Here is a 20,306-nt window from a genome sequence, read left to right as displayed (position 1 = left end):
TACGTCTAAAATTTGCCCTGTAATGTTTCTACAAAGCGTTTAGATAAGCCCCAACTCAACATCTTTCATTCTCAAACAAACAGTGTATCTTTTGGAACATTTAGAAAATAAACCGTTCATTTTGTATTTTTGCTGGTCTGGCCAGATGTTATCATTTACATATTTGGCTGTCTCCTCTATGAACAGACGATTCAGTGTGAGGAATTAATAACTTCCTAATGCTGAGGAGCACAAAAAGAGGCTGCAAGTATTGCTAATGAGCTAGCTGCCCCTTGCAACTACATGGATGGTGAATATCAATAGCACCTTTTGCTCATGGAAAGTGTTTTGGGTCAGTGAATTTTTCCGACAAGCCAAATCAGCTTGTCCGATTTATGGGTCTTCCAACATCTTTTTTTAAAAATCTGCCTTGAATCCTGAAAATTGTAGGAAGATTATAAAAATGCTCAGCTTTTTATGTTCCTTCTCCCTCTCTCTATCCGTGCACGAATACGAGACACACATGCACACACGCACGCTCTCCACGAGGCCAGATTTATGCCCTGACAATTTGACAGAATCCACTGAAACGTTAGGACTTAATATCGGTTAATTAATTCGTTGGACCTGAGCAGGGAGCTGTGAGCTGAGGTGGACTGGGGTGTGTGACGGGAGATGAGGTGGTGGTGGTGGAGGTGGAGTGGTTGGTGAAGGGTTTAAACTGAAAGGGGAATGAGGGGAGTAATCCACTGAGTGCCTATAATGTAATGAGTCAGCCTCGCTTAATGGAGTCCATTTGAGGAGGAAGGAGGTATGGAGAGAAGGAAGGTGGTGTTTCTGGAGGTGTGCAGATGTAGCTGAATTAAAAAAAAAAGGCTGTGCTGGAGGACTGAAGGGTGATTTTCTAAATGCCCTGCCACCTATATTAACACCAGACCACACAAGCATGCTCTGAGCTGCTGCTTTTTTCATAAATGCATGACTACGACTTTGTGCAAATGCTGAATGCTGCACTGAATCATGAAGGCCTGTTACAGTAAAGCTCGAGGCTACAAGCAACACTATTTTTATCTAAAACAGAACTGGTGTTAATGCTTTCAGAGTAGCTTTATCTCAGCCCCGTGGTTCGGGATAATTCCTGAACTGCCAAGCCGCGTTAGCCCGGGCTGTTTCCATTTGACTTTGAAATCTGTGCTGTCACACACACGCATGCACACACACACACACACTATTCCCCTCCTTCCCAACCAGCATATATCTGCATTTCATTGACACAGACGGTCCTCTTTTCAAAAAAACGCCTGTCCTGAATTCACTTGCGTTCCCTCCAACGCGATTCATCCAATCAGAGTGACTTTCTGTGATAAGTTTAATAAATGTGCGAGGATATCAGGGACACGTTTTTTGGGTTACTCGTGCCGAAGACTCTTTTCTAAATCCACTTTGTTGATGTGTCTGCTCCTGCTCTGCTTCTCCGGGACATAACTGAGCGCTCACTTGGGAACAGTCATTTCTTATCTGTTTGCACCTTTTTTCCTCTTCCCTTTTTTCTTTCCATTCAAAGGATCAGTCCACCAAATTAAAAAGAACATTTTCTTATCAGTGGTATCTAGCCATGCAGCTAGTTTTGTTTTATGTGGTTTCTGTTTAAAGAACACCTGCATCTGATGTCTTCACCGACCATCTTCTTAGAGACCGGTTCTTCAGTAGAAGCCGTTCAAAGAAAAACCTTTTCTGTCTGTCATCCTGGTTAACTAGAAACTGTTGCTTTGGAGCTCTTTGACTGTCACTTTTCAATGCTCGGGTGAAGCGCAAATAAAATGTAATCCATGTTTATAGTACGGAAGTGACGGCGGAACAGAAGATAAAGAAAGATATCTCAAAATCTTAGCGCTTAACGTCAAAACTCTATGGATAGGTAGAAAAGTGCGTCCTTTATAATTGGATGAACTCATTTTTAAAAGGCATACTATGCAGGATTTGTTGGTTGCTCCTTGTAAACACACCACTCAAAAGTGCAATAAGCAGAAAGATAGTTAACTGTCGAGTCTCACTCCCAGGTCTTTAGCCCCATGAAAATGGATTGTTGTTGTTTACATGATCCTGTTTAAATCGATGGAAAATAAAAAACGTAATAGCTTGAGGATTCATTCTTTCTGCAGTAGGAAGCTTAGACTTTCATCTCCCACCTAATCCCATTGAACATGCAAGATGACGTTATGACGTGATGCGCGGTGGAAAAACAGGCGGTGAGGCGCCAGAGGATTGCCCCAAAATGACCACAGGACACGTTGTTTGCATGATCCTGCTCGAATTGATCTAAAATAAAAAAACATAATAAGCAGAACATTCTTTTTTCTTTTCCTATTTTGCAACAGGAAGCCAAGACTTGCGTCTATCACCTAGTCACGCTGTACGTGCATGATGATGTCATGACGTCGCGTGACGTAAGCAAAACGTGATGAAAACGTGCAGTGGTGCCAGTGCGTGGAGGGAGGGGGAGCAGAGAGGCAGGCTGATAGCTGTCAGAGAGAGAAATAGTAGCTTTGGGCATGGTGTGTTTTGTAGTAGTGATAAAAGTGTATGTTGTAGTTGGGAGCATATTGAGCGTGTGATCATAATATGCAGTAATACCAATACCAAATACAGTGCCTACTGTATTTCTACTGAACGCCTTTGTAGTCTGCTCATAAAAATGCGCTTATCTCAATAACTTAGATAAATACATTGTTCAGATGAGCTGTGTAGTATTAATAAATATTTTGTTCATTTTTCTACATTCAAAAATCTTTTGGATCAATAAACTTTGTTTTTATTTTGTAAAATTTGCTGAAAATTGTCAGATTTTTATATTTTTATTAATTTATGAGATCATTTCAATACTTTCCTAATTTTTTTTATTGTTTATTGACGTGAAATTCTGTCATTTCTGTGTGTATTTGAGGATACTTTCACAATAATCAAAAACACCACTGTTCTATTGCAGTTTTCAGAGGCCTTGGTTTGGTATTTGTCCACCTGGGACCCAGAAATGTCCTGCGCAAATAATAGAAAATACAGGCAGAGGGTCTCTGCAGATACAGACACCACACATTTCTAGTGATCTACGGTCTATTTCTAGTTCTATACATCTTTTAGGAAAGTCCTGACTGGTGTGCCAAAGAAGTGGATATCTGTATTTTATAAACCACCTGAGATCTCGTTCTCGAGAACTGGTTACCATCGCTGGTTAAGGTTAAAAATAAAATGTCAAGGATGAACATGAAAGAAGATGCAGTTGTGACACTTGCTCTGCTTCCAACGCCTCCTCAAGAGTCAGGGGTTGTATTATTCATGTCTTCTGTGTCGGTGTCATATCTCGAGCTCCTGCTGTTGTTGTGTGTTTTCTTGTCGCCTGTGTGTACTGATCTGTTGATCTGTCACTCTGCCAGGCTGTGGTGTTTAATCCAGGTCAGTTGCCATCTCACCCTGCTGTTTTCACGGCCTGTTAGAAATCTCTTAATTGGCCTACTTTTTTTTTAAGGGGAATAAGTGTGTGACTTAAAGTCAGGGAGACAAGGTGTCAGGAGAGTCTCATCTGTTTGCTTGGCGCCGTTTTTAAGGTTCAGGAGGAGGGAGCACAAGACTAGACACATAGCCAGATGTGACGAGCGCTCCTGGCTGTGACACAGCAGACAGAGTACGTGACATGGCACCGGAGAGAGGCCTGTTTGCTCCGGCTCTTGAACCAAAGGTTGAGCACAGAAGTGGTTTTGTTAAATGCATCTTGGTTTGTGCGTCATTCATACTTTCATGCCCATGTTCGCATTCTTCTGGCAGTCACAGTGAGCACTGTAGCACAAGTTGTGGGCAGGAAGCCTTCTGAGACGACATGACATGCTTCACACATCTGTAAAGAAGCGTTTGTGGCAGACGCTTCGCAGCACACATTTTGGAGGGTCTCTGCAGCAAATGAGTTTTGGGAAGCTGGAGGCTCAGGTGGTCACCATGTGAGGATGATTGCAGAGGGCCAGCAGTGAGCTGCCAGACTAACTGTCTGCTGAAAGCTCGGAGTCACACATGCACAATGAAATGTGGTGTAACAAATGAAGTGCATTGGAAAAATAACACAGAGTTTGAAAATATATAATATGTATTGGAAGAGTAAACAGCTGTGGCTGCTGCAGCTGCAGTTTACTGAATGCAGGGCTCATTATTTTTGTTTTAAACCTTTTTTTTTTTTTTTGAAACCCAGTAATTAATCATTGTTTATTTAAAAGGTCGGTCCACCAAGATCACATCATAAACACGAGCAACTAGGACTACACTCTACCACAGATATAATCACAATTAAAAAGCTGACATTGGGAGCATGTCTTTTGTTTTTCCAGTTAATCACAGGGGCATTTCGCAGTTTAGCTCTTCAAACGCAATTTGCAATCGCTTTGAAAACAAGTTAATTCGTCTCACCTTTTTGGGTTGAAAAACAGAAAGCCTTTCTTGTGACTTGGCGGGAATGTACCCTTTAAATGTCAAAAATCAGTGAGAGAACAATCGGCTCTGCAGAAATTAGGGTGAAAATCTGATTTTGAAAAGGCCACCGGGAGTAACCCCTATGTGCTTTAAAGCACCATTATGTAGAAATTGGCATTTTAAATACAAATCCCAGGTCTGTCGCAGTTTGACAGACGTAACGTGGGTGCTAACCGCAAACAGAACCCATGACGTCATAACAATGTTGTGTGTTGCAAGCTTGTATGTAACGCTGTGACCCTACCCTCTCACTGAAGTGCAGAAACAAGTGATGGGGGCGCTGAGACAGAGACACCATTCACCCTATCACAAGACACTGTACCATCAACATGATTGTGAAGCTGTTATTTTAAGTTGAAAAAGTTACATAATGTTGCTTTAAATGTCAAAAATGAGATGAATAACAGGTGTCAGTATCAGCTGCAGAATTAAGGCATCCTGTGGTTAAACCTTTGATTTCACTTTTAAATGACTTCTAATCGTAATCGTAATCATTGCAGCCATCAATCACCGATTTTCTGAGTGTCACTCACTGCAAGAGAAAACTGTTGACTGTATATTATTGATCAGTAGCCTCTTGTGGAAGGAAACAACAACTTGAGGCAGTGTGGGGACATAAATAGATCTCTCTAAACATCTCTTTTGGGTTTATCTGAAGGACACAGTTGGCTGAGAATTTGTATGACTAATGCTTTTTCTCTCTGTCCTCTTTTGTTCCCTCTTCTCCTCTCTGTATTTTCCTCACTCTTGTACCATCCTGCCCATGGGGCACTTACCCCGACTTCATCCTCTCCATCACATCCTCCTTCTGTCTTTTCCTCTATTCTCTCTCACTAAACAGGTCCCCCACCAGTTGGGTGCGCTGACCTTCTACCGCTATGAACAGCCTATCGTAGACTACTGCCAGGCCCATCAGCCCCTGCGGCTCAACATGGGCTACGAGGGACCCCCACAGGGCCTGGAGGGCCTGGAGGACCTGGGGCCATGTGATAGGGGCACTATACAGACAGTGGCGCTGCCTGCCGTGCCCTCAGCTGCCACAATGGGTGCCCCTTTGCCAGGGCCTCGCTCTCCTCCACCACCCCTCAGACCACCGAGCGAAGGTCCCGGCAGCGTTCCTTATCCTACCGTCGAGCGCACCGGCACACTCAAATTTGGACGCTAGTAGGACGAGCCTGGTTGTTAGAAGTGGGGCGAAGGCCTCAGATTCACCGTGACTTTGAAATGAAGGGGCAGGCGAGCTGGTTATTCAGTGGGGCCTTGTTTTCAGAACATGAGTATGTGAACTCGAGGACTAAATTTTTCTAATTCTGCCTGGAGGGATTTGGCATCTGAAACACACAGACACACTAATTTACAGTAGAGTGGGAGACATCTTTTGCAGATCATTTTGATTTCTTTTTTCCAAAGCACTCCATAGAGAACTCCGTACTACTAAATCATGGGAGGGAATCCGGCATCTGACAAAAAGCATTACCTTGTTTCCCAATCTGGTCTTCGCTACATCTCATGATAACATGATGGGGCACCTGTTCAAAGCATAACAGCAGTCCACTTGAGTCAGGAGTGAAAGGGAAAGTGCAATAAACACCAGTTCTGGATGACACAAAGTGAGAGCAGATAAGAAGAGGTGGGGCTGGACGTCATGTGAAGAGCAAGGGGCTTCATACTGTGATTATTATTAAAATATCTAGTCTGTAGTAGTTAACTAAAGCAAAAGCATATCATCAGTTCATGAACATGAGTCATTTTCTCAAGACAAGTAATCACACTGAATTTCTCTTTCTTTGTTTTCCTTTTCCTTTCTTTAGACGTGGGATCTCTGGCTGGATTCCATTAACGTGCATGTCAAACCAAAGAGTTATACTTTTTTTTTTTCTTTTAATGCACATGAGCTGCTCTAGCTGAGGGCATTCTTAAAATGCCAGTTGGTCTGCTAAACTAGCCTCTGCCAACTCACATTCACAATTACAACCAAATCCCCTGGCAGTTTCAGATGAACCGGGCCCGTCTTCAACAAAGTAATCACGCGATAAGTTTTGGAAGTGAACCTGAAATTTGAAAGGTATTCACCAGAATTATGTATTTTACCTCCCAACCTCAATTCAATGCTTTTACATGATCTCACAAAATAGATATTATGGGACGTTCCGTAAATGTCTTCTTGCAGGGGCCCGTTTCACAGCAGAATGGCAGGTCTTTGTATATGATTATATCCCAGCTGAATGATTCACTATGCTTTAAAGAGGTAATCATGGGGAATTTTTTGTGGTAAAATAAATACATTTGAATGCAAAGTATTGTACATATTCTTAAAAAAGGTCCGCATTACTGAAGGTCGAACCACTCTCACTGCCCCGAACAGTCATTCGAAACAATGTTGAGTCAATGTTTGACTTTCATCACACTGGACAATTTGGAGAGCACCGTCCTGCTGGGTTGGCAAAGCTCCGGCCATGTGCTCCCGTCTCTCCCCTCCGCCGCAGAGAACAACAGTGCCTAGTGGGGGCATGTTGAACCAGCACGTTGACTTCTCTTTGACCTGCGTATGAACCCATGGGCTGTACTGGGAAATATTGCCTGACATCTCCTTTTTTTTTATTTTCCAGAAAGCGCGTGCAGTGCAGGACTTTATTGCGCTTGGTAACCCTTTGGCCACCGTGTCAAGCACTGCTTCTCACTGACTTACCGAGCTGATGAGGACTTCATATACGGCTGTGATGGCCTTTCAAATATCATCTCCGGCTCAATCCAAGCAGTGCACTGGGGTCGTTTTCTACATGTCAGTGGTCATACTCAAGGGAGTTGCGGACATTGTGCTTGGTCCTCCCACAGAGCAACTGATTGATTAAGAGATGAAACTGCGAGGGGCCAAAATGTCCCACAAACGTGGGTATATCCTCAAGATAAGAGAAACAGTAGGGATTTTTTTTGTTCTGTTTTGTTTGGTTCCTTTGTCGTTATGGCTCGGAGGATATAAGAGACGTTTTTTGAGGTGTTCAAAGATGATGTCAAGAAATTCTATAAGACTAATCAAAGGACAAAATCGAATAGAACTTATTTATCGTGTAAATAGTGAATCTTTAAAGATGAAAAAAAAAAAAAGCGTATGAACTTGACTTCTTCTGACACACAAACTGCTTGTGAACAGAAGAGGAGCCTTATTCACTTTCCAGTGGGAATCTGTTACCAAGATGACTCGGTGAAGAGGTTCCTACTGAAACTGCTCCTGTTGTTTCAATGATAAATATTTTTCTATCTGCTCCCGTCACTACTCTACCATTAAACACCAATTACGTTTCTGAGGTTATTTCTCAAATCCAATCATTTTACGTGAAGAAGGGAAGATTGGGAGCCCCGTTGCTGTGATGCACTTCAAGCGTCCGAACCTCATAGAGATCCATATGTTCTGTTCTGACTTCAGACATGTTTCATCTTGCAGGAGGTGGCCGTACGACGTGTTGTTAGTCACATCTCAATCCGCTCCTCTTGTTTGAGAATTTCAACACTATCTGCCATTTCAAGGTCTACTCGGGGAGAAGAAGTGTGCTATTCTTTATACCAAGAGTTTAACTTGTGAAGGATGTTCTTTTTTCGATGTGCCATTATTTTGTTAAATGTTTTACCAAAAACCAGCCCCAAAACAACAAGTGACCCAAAAGTCGTTTTCATGGTTTCATGACTAAGAAGGGATCAGTCCCCTTCGTGTACAGGACAATGCATAAAAAGCAGTTGATTCGCTCAGTACGGTTGCTTAATAGTGCTGGTGGAGTTTACTTTGTAATAGCAGCTGTGCCAATGTCTTTATAATGGGAGCTCTCTCAATTCTATCCATGTATTGTCTTGCCTTGCTCTATATCACCCCTGCTAACTCCTTGGCCTGAATTTCATGTCTGCCTCTTGGTGACTCGGGTGAACCTGTTTAATGATGTTCTATTTCTGTCCGCATGCCGATATTTTGGGAAAAGTATGCCCAGTTAGGGAGGAGCGCTGAACCGGAGACAAACAGTACGGGAGATATTTCCTGTCTGGAGTGCCCTAGAACCAGCAGCACGTGTCATGGACAACTTCACTGTTTTTTACAGCACCTTGTTTGCTGACCCATTCCTGCCCCTTGTCTCGCCTAAGGTAGAATTCCCTGGCACTATATTGGCTGTTAAAAAGAGAGCGAGGATTTCTGTTGGGCACTTACTCCAGGGACAAACTTTCCCTTTAATAGCCTCCTGCTAAAGCCCCAGTACCCCCCATGTAGTAATTACTTCACTTTTCAGACAGTGATAATGGTTCAATTCAGCCTAAACACACTGATCAAAGCTACTTTGCCCTTCATGTGTAATTAGGAAGTGCTAACAAAATCTTCGTATGTTCACAATTAAATCAACTACTAATAAGCAATTGATTAATCACGACTGCCTCCCTGATAAAATCTGATATGTTCGGCGGAATGTTCGAATCCTGCTGCCAGTAATTATTTAGTCTTTTGTCCGTTTATTTTGCCATCAGAGAGCTGGAAGCACAGGCGCCGCATGCTAATGATGCATGTTTGAGCTGAACTCTAGGACCGTCTGCGCTAGCCCCGCAATGCCAACAGGCTTTATTTTCTCTTCAGCTTTGTTTGTTTATGGTTTTGTATACCCCGAGCTCCCCAACCCCCTTCACTCTTTGAGTTTGGGCTCAAGTCCCCACTGAGAACATTTCTCTCTCTATTATTTTTTTCTTTCTTGCTTCGGGTAGGGTGAATAAAGGTCTGAAGAATTGCAGAGAAAACTTTCATATTTCAGCGTTAATGCGCAGAGGAAGAGCTAAATGCAAATCTACAAGGGAAGGGGGGGAATGCAGAGACGACGAGGGGGGGAGGGAGGGAGCCAGAGGAGATGTACAATAGGGAGGATGTAGAGGGGACAAATGGGTAAGTGCAAGGACATTTTATTCTGTTAAAATGAAAGCTGTGTGATGTTCCTGAATGCCCCAGTCAACTTTATTTTAACTGTAAGAAATGACACAAACTAGTTTGGCTAAGCTCAGAGACATGCTAGTCACACACACGAGTATTCATTTGTTACATATGGTGCACACAGACAAAAGGCAATTAACTTGCACCCTCTAAACTGAATGTATTATGCATGCTCACATGCAAAGTTAAACCGACACACGTTTCACTTTATTCAAATTTAAAGGAGACATTATGCTCATTTACAGGTTCATCATTTTATTTTGGGTTACTACTAGAATAGGTTTAAATTGCTTTAATGCTCAAAAAACACATTTTTCTCATATTGTCCAGTGCAGAATCACTGTATTCCCCCTCTGTCTGAAATGTTTTAGCTCCTGTCTCTTTAAGGCCTCCCCCTCCTGAATCTCCAGTCTGCTCTGATAGGTCAGCTCGCACACGCCTGAGCCAGTATAGCTAACAACAACAAAGCAGCTGTGCCAAATAAATTATTTTATTAACTAGCAATGAGGCATTCAATTATGTAAATGTGTGACTCTGTGACATAGTGATGTCACAAAGTCACAGAATTAAAGGAGGGGCTACTGACGAGCCCTTTCCACAGCAGTGTTTTCTGTGGTCTATATAGAGAATATATACCACATAGATATGTATACACACACACAATGCAATATATATATATATATATATATATATATATATATATATATTTACATACACCACAGAACATTGCTCTGGAAATGGCTCGTCAATACGTATATGAACCTATATAAAATACTAAAAAGCATAATAGGTCTCCTTTAATTCACACTAAGAATCTAACTTTTAATTTCTCAGTCTTTAACTGCAGAGCAATTACGCATAAATACATATTCACATTTGAAAAAAACAAAACAAAAACACAAACACAGTCGATGCACATGCTGTGATAAATGATAATAAAGTACTCGAGCTTCTGACGCTGCCATCCATCCCAGTTCACCCAAGGCCATCTGCGACGGTTCAGTAGGTTCTAATCCATTACCTGATAAATAGATTTGAGAAATGAATTCCAAGCCAGACGTGGAGTTGCAGCTTTTCTTCCTCCGCCATACATCTGTGTCTTACCCGCAGGCAGCGCTGGGGCATACCCATACAGCACACAGTCATGACTCCAGACAGTCAGCACGTATACACATGGATAGGGGGCCTGAGCAGGAAAAAAAATCAAGCTAATACTCCCCATCTGCCACTTCCAGATTCCAAATTTCTATTTTTGTTAGTGTCATTAGTGTGTGTGCAGACTGCAAAGTGGTAAGAATTAATAACTTTGTCATGCAAGGCGTAAAGACAGACTGGAAGCATTGCTAGTGAGTTAGCTACCCCGCATGTACCCAGATGGCCTGTGTGTGTATGTGTGTGTATCTATAGCAGCACCTACTCCTCTACCTCCTCTGAACCAACGTCACCATTACTGATGTTCAGGCCAGCCCGGTCCCCATTGATTGTTATTGTTCCATGCTGTTTCACATTAGCAGGAAGTCTTTAACCTCTGACCGGCATTGTCCTGACTCTGTTTTTCTGCCATTGCTCATGTCAGAGGGGACACAGGAAGCGAAGGCATGATCATTAACCTCTGTCAGGGAAACACACTTTTTCGTTTGTCTGACAAAGCCCCGTTTACGCCCCTAATTGGATTTAATGTGAGCACTGAAGAAAGGAAGGTTTTTATTTAAATGGCCTGCATTCTACTCCTGCAGTCGACTTGAGTGTGCAGTAAGAGAGAAGGCAGAAAGGAACTGATAGAAAGCAATATCAGTATTGGCCTTTGTTTCCTCGCAGGCTCAAATCAAATTGCTGCCTCTTAAACGCTATCCATAGGAACCAGGGGATCCCCGCTGTCTCCTTCTCATCCATTTCCTGCAGAGAGCATTGATTTCTGTAGGGTGTAGATATGCGCTGCATTGTTTTCTTTGGTAGTTGGTTTGTTGTTGATTTTTTTTTTTTTTTTTCTTATTTGGATTTTTGTTCTTTTTACTGTATTCAGACCTAAAGCATTTTTGTGGAGACCTGGTCCAAGCGCAAAAATATGGCTCTTCTTTGAGTATATTATTGTCAGAAAATGTTTTGTAAAAATTTTGATGATGATATCAGAAATAAACATCTAAAGATGGGAGTTGTGGTGTCTTGTTTACCTGAAGATTGTACCTTGCATTAAAGGTGAATTTTACAGATTGTACACATCAAAAGTACTTTACTGTGGACTACACAGCCAGTCAACACAGTAATACTGTCAATATAACAGGATGACGTTTTGAGTGCTTATGAAGGAGATTTCGTGGGGGGAAAAACTATTATGGTGTCACCACAGTCATTCCAGGTTGGACTTGGACGCTACATATGTTAAATGGAATCCTGTATTATATATGTCAACTTTATGAAAGACATTTACCACCCACCCAAATACCGTTGCAGACCAAGGGTACCCCTCATGGCTGAGATATTCCTCATTGATAGAGGACCCCCCAAGCAGGACAGTGCGCCCCACCACACCTCAGAACTGCTCACGAATGTGAAACATTCAAACACCCCAGATCCCAATCTGATCGAGCATTCCATGGGATGTGCCAATACATGTACAATCCAGGGAGGCCCGATCTCGATTGGGATCAGGGCAATTTTGAGGCAAGGTTGATGCCTTGGATTGTTGCCATGAGGGAGTGTAGTTGGTCTGCAATGGTATTTGGGTGGGTGGTGCGTGTTAGCATCCACATGAATGCCAGGACCTAAGGTTTCCCAGTATAACATTGCATTGTTATGTCATGAGCAAGCTCATTTACCTCACCTGTCAGTGGTTAATGTTTTATCTGATCGTATATGATTCAGGGATTTTGGCACAACTCTGTACTAAAAGTTCTACCCTGATAGCACACATATGTCTTGCAGATGTTGGCCCGACAAATAGAAGTTACGCTAGAAAGACGTAGTGTGGGAGAGTTTGCTAATTGTAGACGTGGGTGAGACGTCAACCAAATGCCAGCGTCTCCCCAACGTCGTCCTAATTAGCAAATGCTCCCCATGCTACTTCTTCCCAACGCAACTCACGTCAACTTCTGCAAGATGGATGTTCCTTTCTTTTTGACATTGTGAAAGTGCAATGCTAAATCCATGTTTGTTCTTTGTTCTTTTAATAAGTATTCATGATATTGTCAATTACTGTAGCCAAAGTTGTCACATTGCTGTCACAGCACAGGTTGTACTGGCACAACGTTTTGTTGTTCAGTCTAAGGGATTCATTTACCACAAAGCTTTGTGGTAATTGAATCCAATTCAAAATGCAATGATAGCCTGCGTTTGCCAGCAATGAATAAGAATGAGGCCTTACTTACCTAAACCGCTGTTAGGTTGGGTATCTCACTGCTGCAACGCACCTCATTCTCTGCAGCATCTCTCACTTGACTGGCCGGTTCAAGGTGGAACCAGTGTTCTCCTCTTCTGACGTCAACCTTGCACATAACTTGACGTCGGTTTAAGTTCATTTAAGTTTCACGGATGAACACAGAGAGAAAAGGGTTATCATTTATTCATCATCACTGTATCAAAGAAAAGTTGCTCCTTGCGTCCATCTCTACTCTCCTCTCTTCCCTCAGACTAGCTCCTGTTAGGTAACACTTCTTGAGTTGTGCAGTCAAAAATGACACCTTTTGAGCTCACAAGTACCAACACCTTATTGAAGTACTGGAACATGAATCTAATGCATCAAACACAACAAGAATCCCAGTAGTCCCACATTCCGACTGGGAGATTTTTTCAGTCCTGATGCAACCATCCACAACTCTGCCATCTCCGTTGTTGTTTAAAAATCAGCCGATACCCCGCAGTTCATGGAATCATGATGAATGGTCCCTCACCACAAGGACTACGTGGGCAAGACAGCCTTACACAAGCAGCCAAGCAAAATGATAATTGACTGCTTTATTTAGTTTCATTCAATAGCATTTGATATTTCATGAAGATGACCTTTGGGGATGAATGTTGATTTTATAGCATAAGGTAATTCATGGAGAAGACGGAACAGCTGTCTCCCAGTGAGGACTTCGGCAATGATGGTCATTCTTAAAATTACAGTATGTTGCTGAACAGAAGGGCGCAAGAAGAAATAATGAAAATGTCCAGAGAAATGCAAGCAAAATCCATCGAAAAAAGGTTCAAGATTTGTATCCTTCGAACTGTGTCTGCCAGCATGTCTGCAGCTACTTTACAATTCCCGCCTATGGTGCTTGCTGTTGATGACTTAACCCAAAAACACTGACGGTAAAATATATGTTCATCCTGCTGTTGTTTCTGTGCCCTTTGCAGGATTTTACCAGCTTTGAGGTTTTTACAGAGGATCCAGCTCTGGCTGTTTGGGATAAGGCTCTGTTTTAGGTGGTTCTCGACCGATCTGGTTTCTTTATTCTGTGAGCTTCCTTACTGTTTGCACTAATTCAAGGGTGTAAAGGAAGATTTGTTTTAGACATAGTGAGATGTCCAAATATAGATAAATGTAAATTATTCCGGACTGGACTGTTAAGACATTTCAACACTCATCCAATCATCCGAAGAAATTCACAGTAATGAGTGTAATCTAGACCTTTCACCACCTGCAGGACTGCAATCACAGAGTCCAAAGAAAGGGAACAAAATCACCCTATACAGGCTTTGACAGCCTGTGGTTAGCCTCACTGGTGCTTCCTCAAAATAGCAACACAATCTACAAAGAACACCATAACAACAAGAAGAACAGACCACAGTATGAGACACATTGTGATCTGTGATCACACTGTGACAATTCCCTCACTATGTGCGAGGAGATTGTCTTCCTAGTAGCTGGAGTTTCTGAGAGGTTCCACAAGACATATTGTTGTTTTTTTTTTAAACCTGCCAGCATGCTGAAACAGTGCTTCAGGCTCATCAGTGGTCTATGTGACAAAACCCTCATGTGAGCTGTAGCATCCATGCTGTTAAGTGCAGTGAGGAGCATACATAAGAACCCAGAAACAAAGCTTTTTACTGACAGAAGACCTTTGACAAACAGGGCTTTATTCCACACCACAATGTAGCTGAACTCAGTGGAACAAAACATGTTCAACCCCTCAGTTAAAGTTCTAAGTATTTTGTTTTATATATTGAAGTTATCATCCAGCTAAAATGACTTGTAACCATATGTGATAATCAAGTTGATTTTATCCACAGCCCAGGAAGTAAAGCACAATCAAGTTTACCTTTGTGTTTCCATTGCTGCAGATGTAACCCCCGCAAGCTCACACATTAATTTGTTTGGTTTGGCCCTAAATCATGCAGTAAATAATACTTTATACCAGCTTCAGGAACAAATTGCAACATTCTGGTGTATCCAAAAGTCACTCAGAAATATGAATAAAAGCACTTCCCAGAAGCATCTGAAAGAACAGCTTCACACTTGCTGACAAGCTTCCTGCTGAGCACCAGCAGGGGTGTGGACAGAGGTGCAATAGACTTGAAACTTTCAACCAGAGAGGGCAAGGAAACTGTGATTTTTAGCCTGTTGTTAAGTCACTCTTTGAGGCTAAAATACTCTTAGATGCATTAAGGCTCCTGGCCGTCTAAGTCTTTGAAAAAAATGTTTTTTAAGTATAAAAATTGATGCAGCAGAAACATAAATGTTGATTTTTTATTTATATATTTATTTATTTATTTTGGGGGGGGGGGGGGGTATTATGAGCCTAAACAACCCATAATGCAACATGACTGTCGACTGTTTTAAGAGATATTGGGTGTGTTTTCTGGAGGCAGAGATGTGGAAGAGGCTACAGACGTGTAGCAGATTTCCAAACTTGTGGTCTTTAGCTCCAATTAACATGTTCTCACTCCCAACTTGTCATGGAGCAGCTTGGTCTGTGGCCATAAGCTTCAAACTATGAAGCTCTACCTACCCCTCTAGTGTCAGTTTTGCAAATGATGGGCTCCACGGTCAAGTTAGTAGTAATACCCATTAGCCGTTAGGCACCAAAACTTCTTGGTCAGGTTTAGGCACCAAAACAATGTGATTAGCTTCAGGCACTAGAACTATTTGGTTAGGCCCAGGACACAACACCCTGCTTTTTTTTAAAAAGAAAATAACTTGCCTGTCTTGAAAAGAGACCCTAACCCTAACCCACCCTCAAAGTCTGTCTTTCCTTGCTCTTTATAGTACTACAGTAGAGGGTAGATTCTAAATGACACAAAGGGGTAACTACAGTGTCAAACTTAGGGCAACTGACCGGGCTGGCATATTGTGAGAACAGGCTGCTCCAACAGATGCTTCAGAACATATCACTTAAAGAAATTAATCAGACAGTGTGCACACCCTCTCAAGAAACAGAGGCTTTATACATTTTTTTTTTTTTTTACGTACATGCAGTAGTACTCCCCAAGACCTATAAATTGACTTTATGTGTAAGAATCTGCGGAGCTCCCATTTAAGAATTTTTTGGGGGGAAAATGAGACCCTCTACCAAAGATATAGTTGATAGAAGGAGCAAAATGCAGTCAGTCTTAACTTTGTCAGCCAGTCCAAATTCGCATTACACCACTGTCTTGCCATTGACGTTCCTGCGACGGTGAGTCAGTGACAGTGACTCACCAAAATATCGAACAGGCACAGGCGAGGGGAGAAAAACCTTAAGAAAATGCAAAAAACAGCGGCGACATAACCTACATTTGAGAGTTTCTGTTTGTTTTCAAAAGTTTTGGGAGGCTGCACTGTCATACAAACATCAGGAAGTAAACTTGACGAATGCGGCTGACTCGCAGTGAACCAAATACCCTCAACGAAGGAGTACCGTCAGTGTCACAGAGACGGGAGATCTGTTTGCTCCAGCCCGCTGTCACTTCAGATGCACAAATCATGCCATCACCGCCTTGGAGGAACATGACAGGCCCGCTCACAGTCCGGCTCACAGCAGTTTTCAGGACATGAGGTCTTGCTATCTTTTACTCTTCCCCTCCAGTGATCACACACCCTCTGGAGTAACGTTAACACAGACGTCAAGAAATTACCCAGTGTTTATTCGTCATTCAACGTTTAAACCTGTTGCCAGGTACAGTTAGGTGACACACTGGTCATGACCCGTTCTGTAACTGCTTAAGGGTACTCCTAATGACGTGGGTAATTTTAGCTGTAGGACATTAGTGATTGTTAGCATAAGCTGGACTCAACACTGACTCATTTTTGCTCAATAAAAAAACTCGAGCAGTGTGTTATTTATCAAAGGTATTAAAATACACTATACGAGATTCACTGGCATGCTGGGAGCAGCATCATATCAAAATACACCGAACTGCAGCCCTTTGGATGGGTACCAGCTTTTGCAAAGACACACCTTATCCGAAAGGTTAAAAAAAAAAGGTCTGACATGGCTGAGGGGTCAGCCTCTTTCAGCTGATTGCACACAGCCAACCTCATCTCAGTCTGTGTGAAAAAGCCCGTGGCTGGTGGTTGATTGGCCAGGTCAGGTGGCTTGGTAAGTACGCAGTGTCTGATTCTCAGTGACCTTTAAAGCAGCGTGATGGTGGTGTGGGGCTGAAATTCTCGACTGGAAGGGAGTGGAAGATTCATGGGTTTGAGACACTCTAAGGTTGTGTCTCCGTGTTTTGCAACTGCAACTCTCTCTCTCTCTCTCTCTCTCTTTGTGGAGCTGTTATCCCTACCTCCACAGAAAGTAATGGAGCTCCTCGGGGATGTAAAATGTCTTGTCCTCATGCAACCTACACTGGCTTTCAGCGGTGTCCTGCCACAGCCTGGATCAACCCTAAGTAAATTTCATCCACAATTGTTGCCCTCTATGGAAAGCCAGAGAGAGCCCTTTTCCCCGTTCCCTTTGGCGCTTTCCTTTTACACACTGTACCGTGTCTTCCCCTTGACCTGGAATGAGCAGTCAACATTTAAAAATAGAGTTTACATTTTGCTCTATATGCCCTCTTTTGGTTGTGTGCTTTCAGGCTTTTTTTTCTTTGTGTGTTTCCCAATATACATGTATTTGCTTTTAGATGCTTTAGGTAATTTGTTGCTTTGTAAAGAATTGAAAGAACATTTTGTTGATGACCGCTCTGACAAATTAACTAGAAAACATCAACAACCAGACAGGAAAATAGATATGAGCAAGAGTGCAAAAAACACTAAATATTAAATGGAATTCAGCAACAACAAAAAAAAAAATACTTTCAATGTTTTGAACAGCACAAACAATTTGAATTTTGTTGACAGCCTGTATTTATTAGGAGAGTCACAGTCGGAGACACCTCTCCCCTCAAATGCTGAGTACAAACACATAATGAAAGTACAATAACAAATTACAGGATAGAATAGAAGTTATGATTCAGATTCAAATTAAAGTGTGTTTACAGGTCTTGGGGAGTACCACTGTGTAAGTGAAAAAAAGCATAATAAAGTCTTTTGTGGCTCCAGAGGAAGCTGCATGTAATCTGATAAATTGCCTCCAATGATGCCATTCATTGACAAAGTTGCATTGTGGGTAATGTAGACACCAGGTTTTGAAAAGGAAGAAGATGTGAGGACCAACAAAGGTGATATCTCTGGTTCTGTTGTATTGATTTTTTATTAGTTGTCTTTGAACTGTCTATAACAAGTCCAACAATGTTATAGGACTACTTTTCAAAACCTGGCACCTGCATTACCCACAATGCAACTATGTCCCAGAATGGCATCACTGGAAGCAATGTATCAGATTACATGCAGCTTCCTCTGGAGCCACAAAAGGCTTTAAATTACTTTTTTCACATACGCAGTAGTACTCCCCAAGACCTGTAAACGCACTTTAATGTGTAAAATTGGTGGCATCAGCCTTAAATCATGGAGGATATTCTATTTACAGTCACTAAAGTGTGTGAAGAAAAGTTTAGTTTTCAGCTGTTGTAACTCTAGGTTTTCTTTTCACACAGAGAAGAGGGCAACAGCGGACTGTTAGATGCCAGCAGGGAGCTTTAAGCGGGGGTTTTCCACCATAACAACCCACTGTTACAAGAGGCAGTACAGAGGGAGAGTCCACCCCCTCCGGTGACAGCAGAGAGCAAAGCCTGGCTGCTGGGCCTCAGACACAGACAGATTTGAGGATGCACATTCAAGGTCACAAGGGTTTACCGGACAAACTCTTAGAGCTTTTAGCAGACAGATGTTTATTTCCACTAGAAAGCTGGAGCAGCAGAGTGTAACAGAGGGAAAGCAGGGACGCCACGCAGCCCCCTGAAGGGAGGGCAACGAGCTTAAGCTTAATCAGCAGCCAGCACCACACACAGCGCTGCAGTGTCACATAATGAGAGGGAAGACAGTCGAGGATGCGGAAACCTAGAAGGCTCCTTCAAAGATGCTGTAGAAGTTGTATACATTTTGCACATGAATGAAGCTTTCAGAGGCTAGAGTTCACGAACTCGGGATTAGCAGTGAGCTTGACAGCCTGGCTTCAAGACATGCAATGAAATGAGGTTCAGTGAAGCGCAAATAGTGCTCTGTGCTTAAAAAAGTTAGAGAACAGCTCTCCCTTGCATGAACAAAGATTATGATGCAGTCACGACTGATCGGTGTCCATGTGGCACAAGACCTTGGACATGCTGTGACATGAGGAAGTCTCTGTAGCCTCGTGTCTCTGTATGACAGGAGGAGGTTTCACACCCTGAATACGTTTTGGAGGTTAGGATTTGATTTAGAATTTTTACATTTGTTTGAGCGACATTATTTCACAGTTTACAAGATTTAGCCTATTTATTATTTATTATTAAGTTTGTATAATAAAATGAAATCAAACTCAGAACTATTTACCTCTGTTAATATTCCCCTCGATTAGAGTAAGTCAAATGTGTATCTTACGGGTCATCACCTGGGTGCCAGACTGTCAATTAAAAAAATATATACTGTAATAATCATTTTAGTTTAATTAGCTTAAGATTGTTTGATATTTTCACTCTTGCTAAATGAATGTTTTATCAGCCTATATCAGTGTGAACAGACTCCTAAAAAACACAGAAAATCCATAATGATAACTAGATACTGAATGCTGTCAGACCTCAGCCAAGGAGGCAGTCAGTGCTCGATACAAATGCCGAAGTTCCAGGAAACAAACAAAAATACGTTGAGGCCCAATACAACAGTTGGCCAATAAAAATCAACCCAAGTGATGCCTCTGGCATCTAATAGACAAGCTCATTGATTTCGACCAGAGACCCGAATGGCTCAATGTTGGATCAACGGAGTACAAAGGATGGAGTTGGAGCGTTATCCAACTCACAGAACAGGTGAACTATAAATTCCAAACTTCTTGCTCGTTGCCACGGGTCTGTGAGTTTATCAACGATTCAGTCTCAGGACAAACTGGGCCTCTCGTGCTGGCAGGTAATGTCATATGTACATTACTCTGTTGGCCAGAAGGGAAGCTTTGGCCAGATGCGGCCACCAGTTGACAATCATTTGTGTAGGCTGTATCCAAAAGAAAACCATAGAGCTTAGGTTTCTACTTTTTCATTCATTGTACTGTTTATTGTATTAAAGTTAAATCTTTCATGACAATTTTTGCTGTATTGATAAGAGTCAACAACAGGCCACCCTAATCTGAAAAACTTGAAGAACAACAGCTTAATATGACCCATACTGTATTTATGTTTCTTGTTGTAGGTGGCGACCTCTAGTGGCTGTAGTAATTGTAACAGCGACAAAGGAGGAAGACAGGTAAAGTAGTATAAAGAGTGACATGTCCACATAGGGAGGAGGTCGGTGATGGGTGTTTGGCCACAACAAAGCACAGGACTTTGACCGAGGAGACCGCTGTTAGAGTCGAGAGTTAAAGCAAAACTCAACGGTGAGTTGTTTCAACTT

General features: G+C 42.2%; 1 protein-coding gene across 2 annotated transcripts in view; it reads left to right on the top strand.

The window, feature by feature from the left end:
• Positions 1–11,597, top strand: part of LOC311275222 (leucine-rich repeat transmembrane neuronal protein 4) — a 124,123-nt gene extending 112,526 nt beyond the window's left edge. Inside the window, exon 3 of one of the 2 annotated variants that reach the window (XR_014624838.1) lies at positions 5,333–5,416. Coding sequence is in view for 1 of the 2 variants with exons in the window: in XM_084383567.1 (XP_084239693.1) it covers positions 5,333–5,656 (324 nt within the window). In the remaining variant the exon portion in view is untranslated. Of the gene's footprint in view, positions 1–5,332 lie in introns of both variants that reach the window. The other variant, XM_084383567.1, reaches the window with a different exon arrangement.
• Positions 11,598–20,306: the final 8,709 nt, after the last annotated feature.

The sequence above is a fragment of the Pagrus pagrus genome, assembly GCF_965226575.1.
Source record: "Pagrus pagrus genome assembly, chromosome: 19".
In the NCBI taxonomy this organism is placed as follows: Eukaryota; Metazoa; Chordata; class Actinopteri; order Spariformes; family Sparidae; genus Pagrus; species Pagrus pagrus.
Note: the sequence above shows the minus strand (reverse complement) of the source record. Positions and strands in the feature narration are given on the sequence as shown.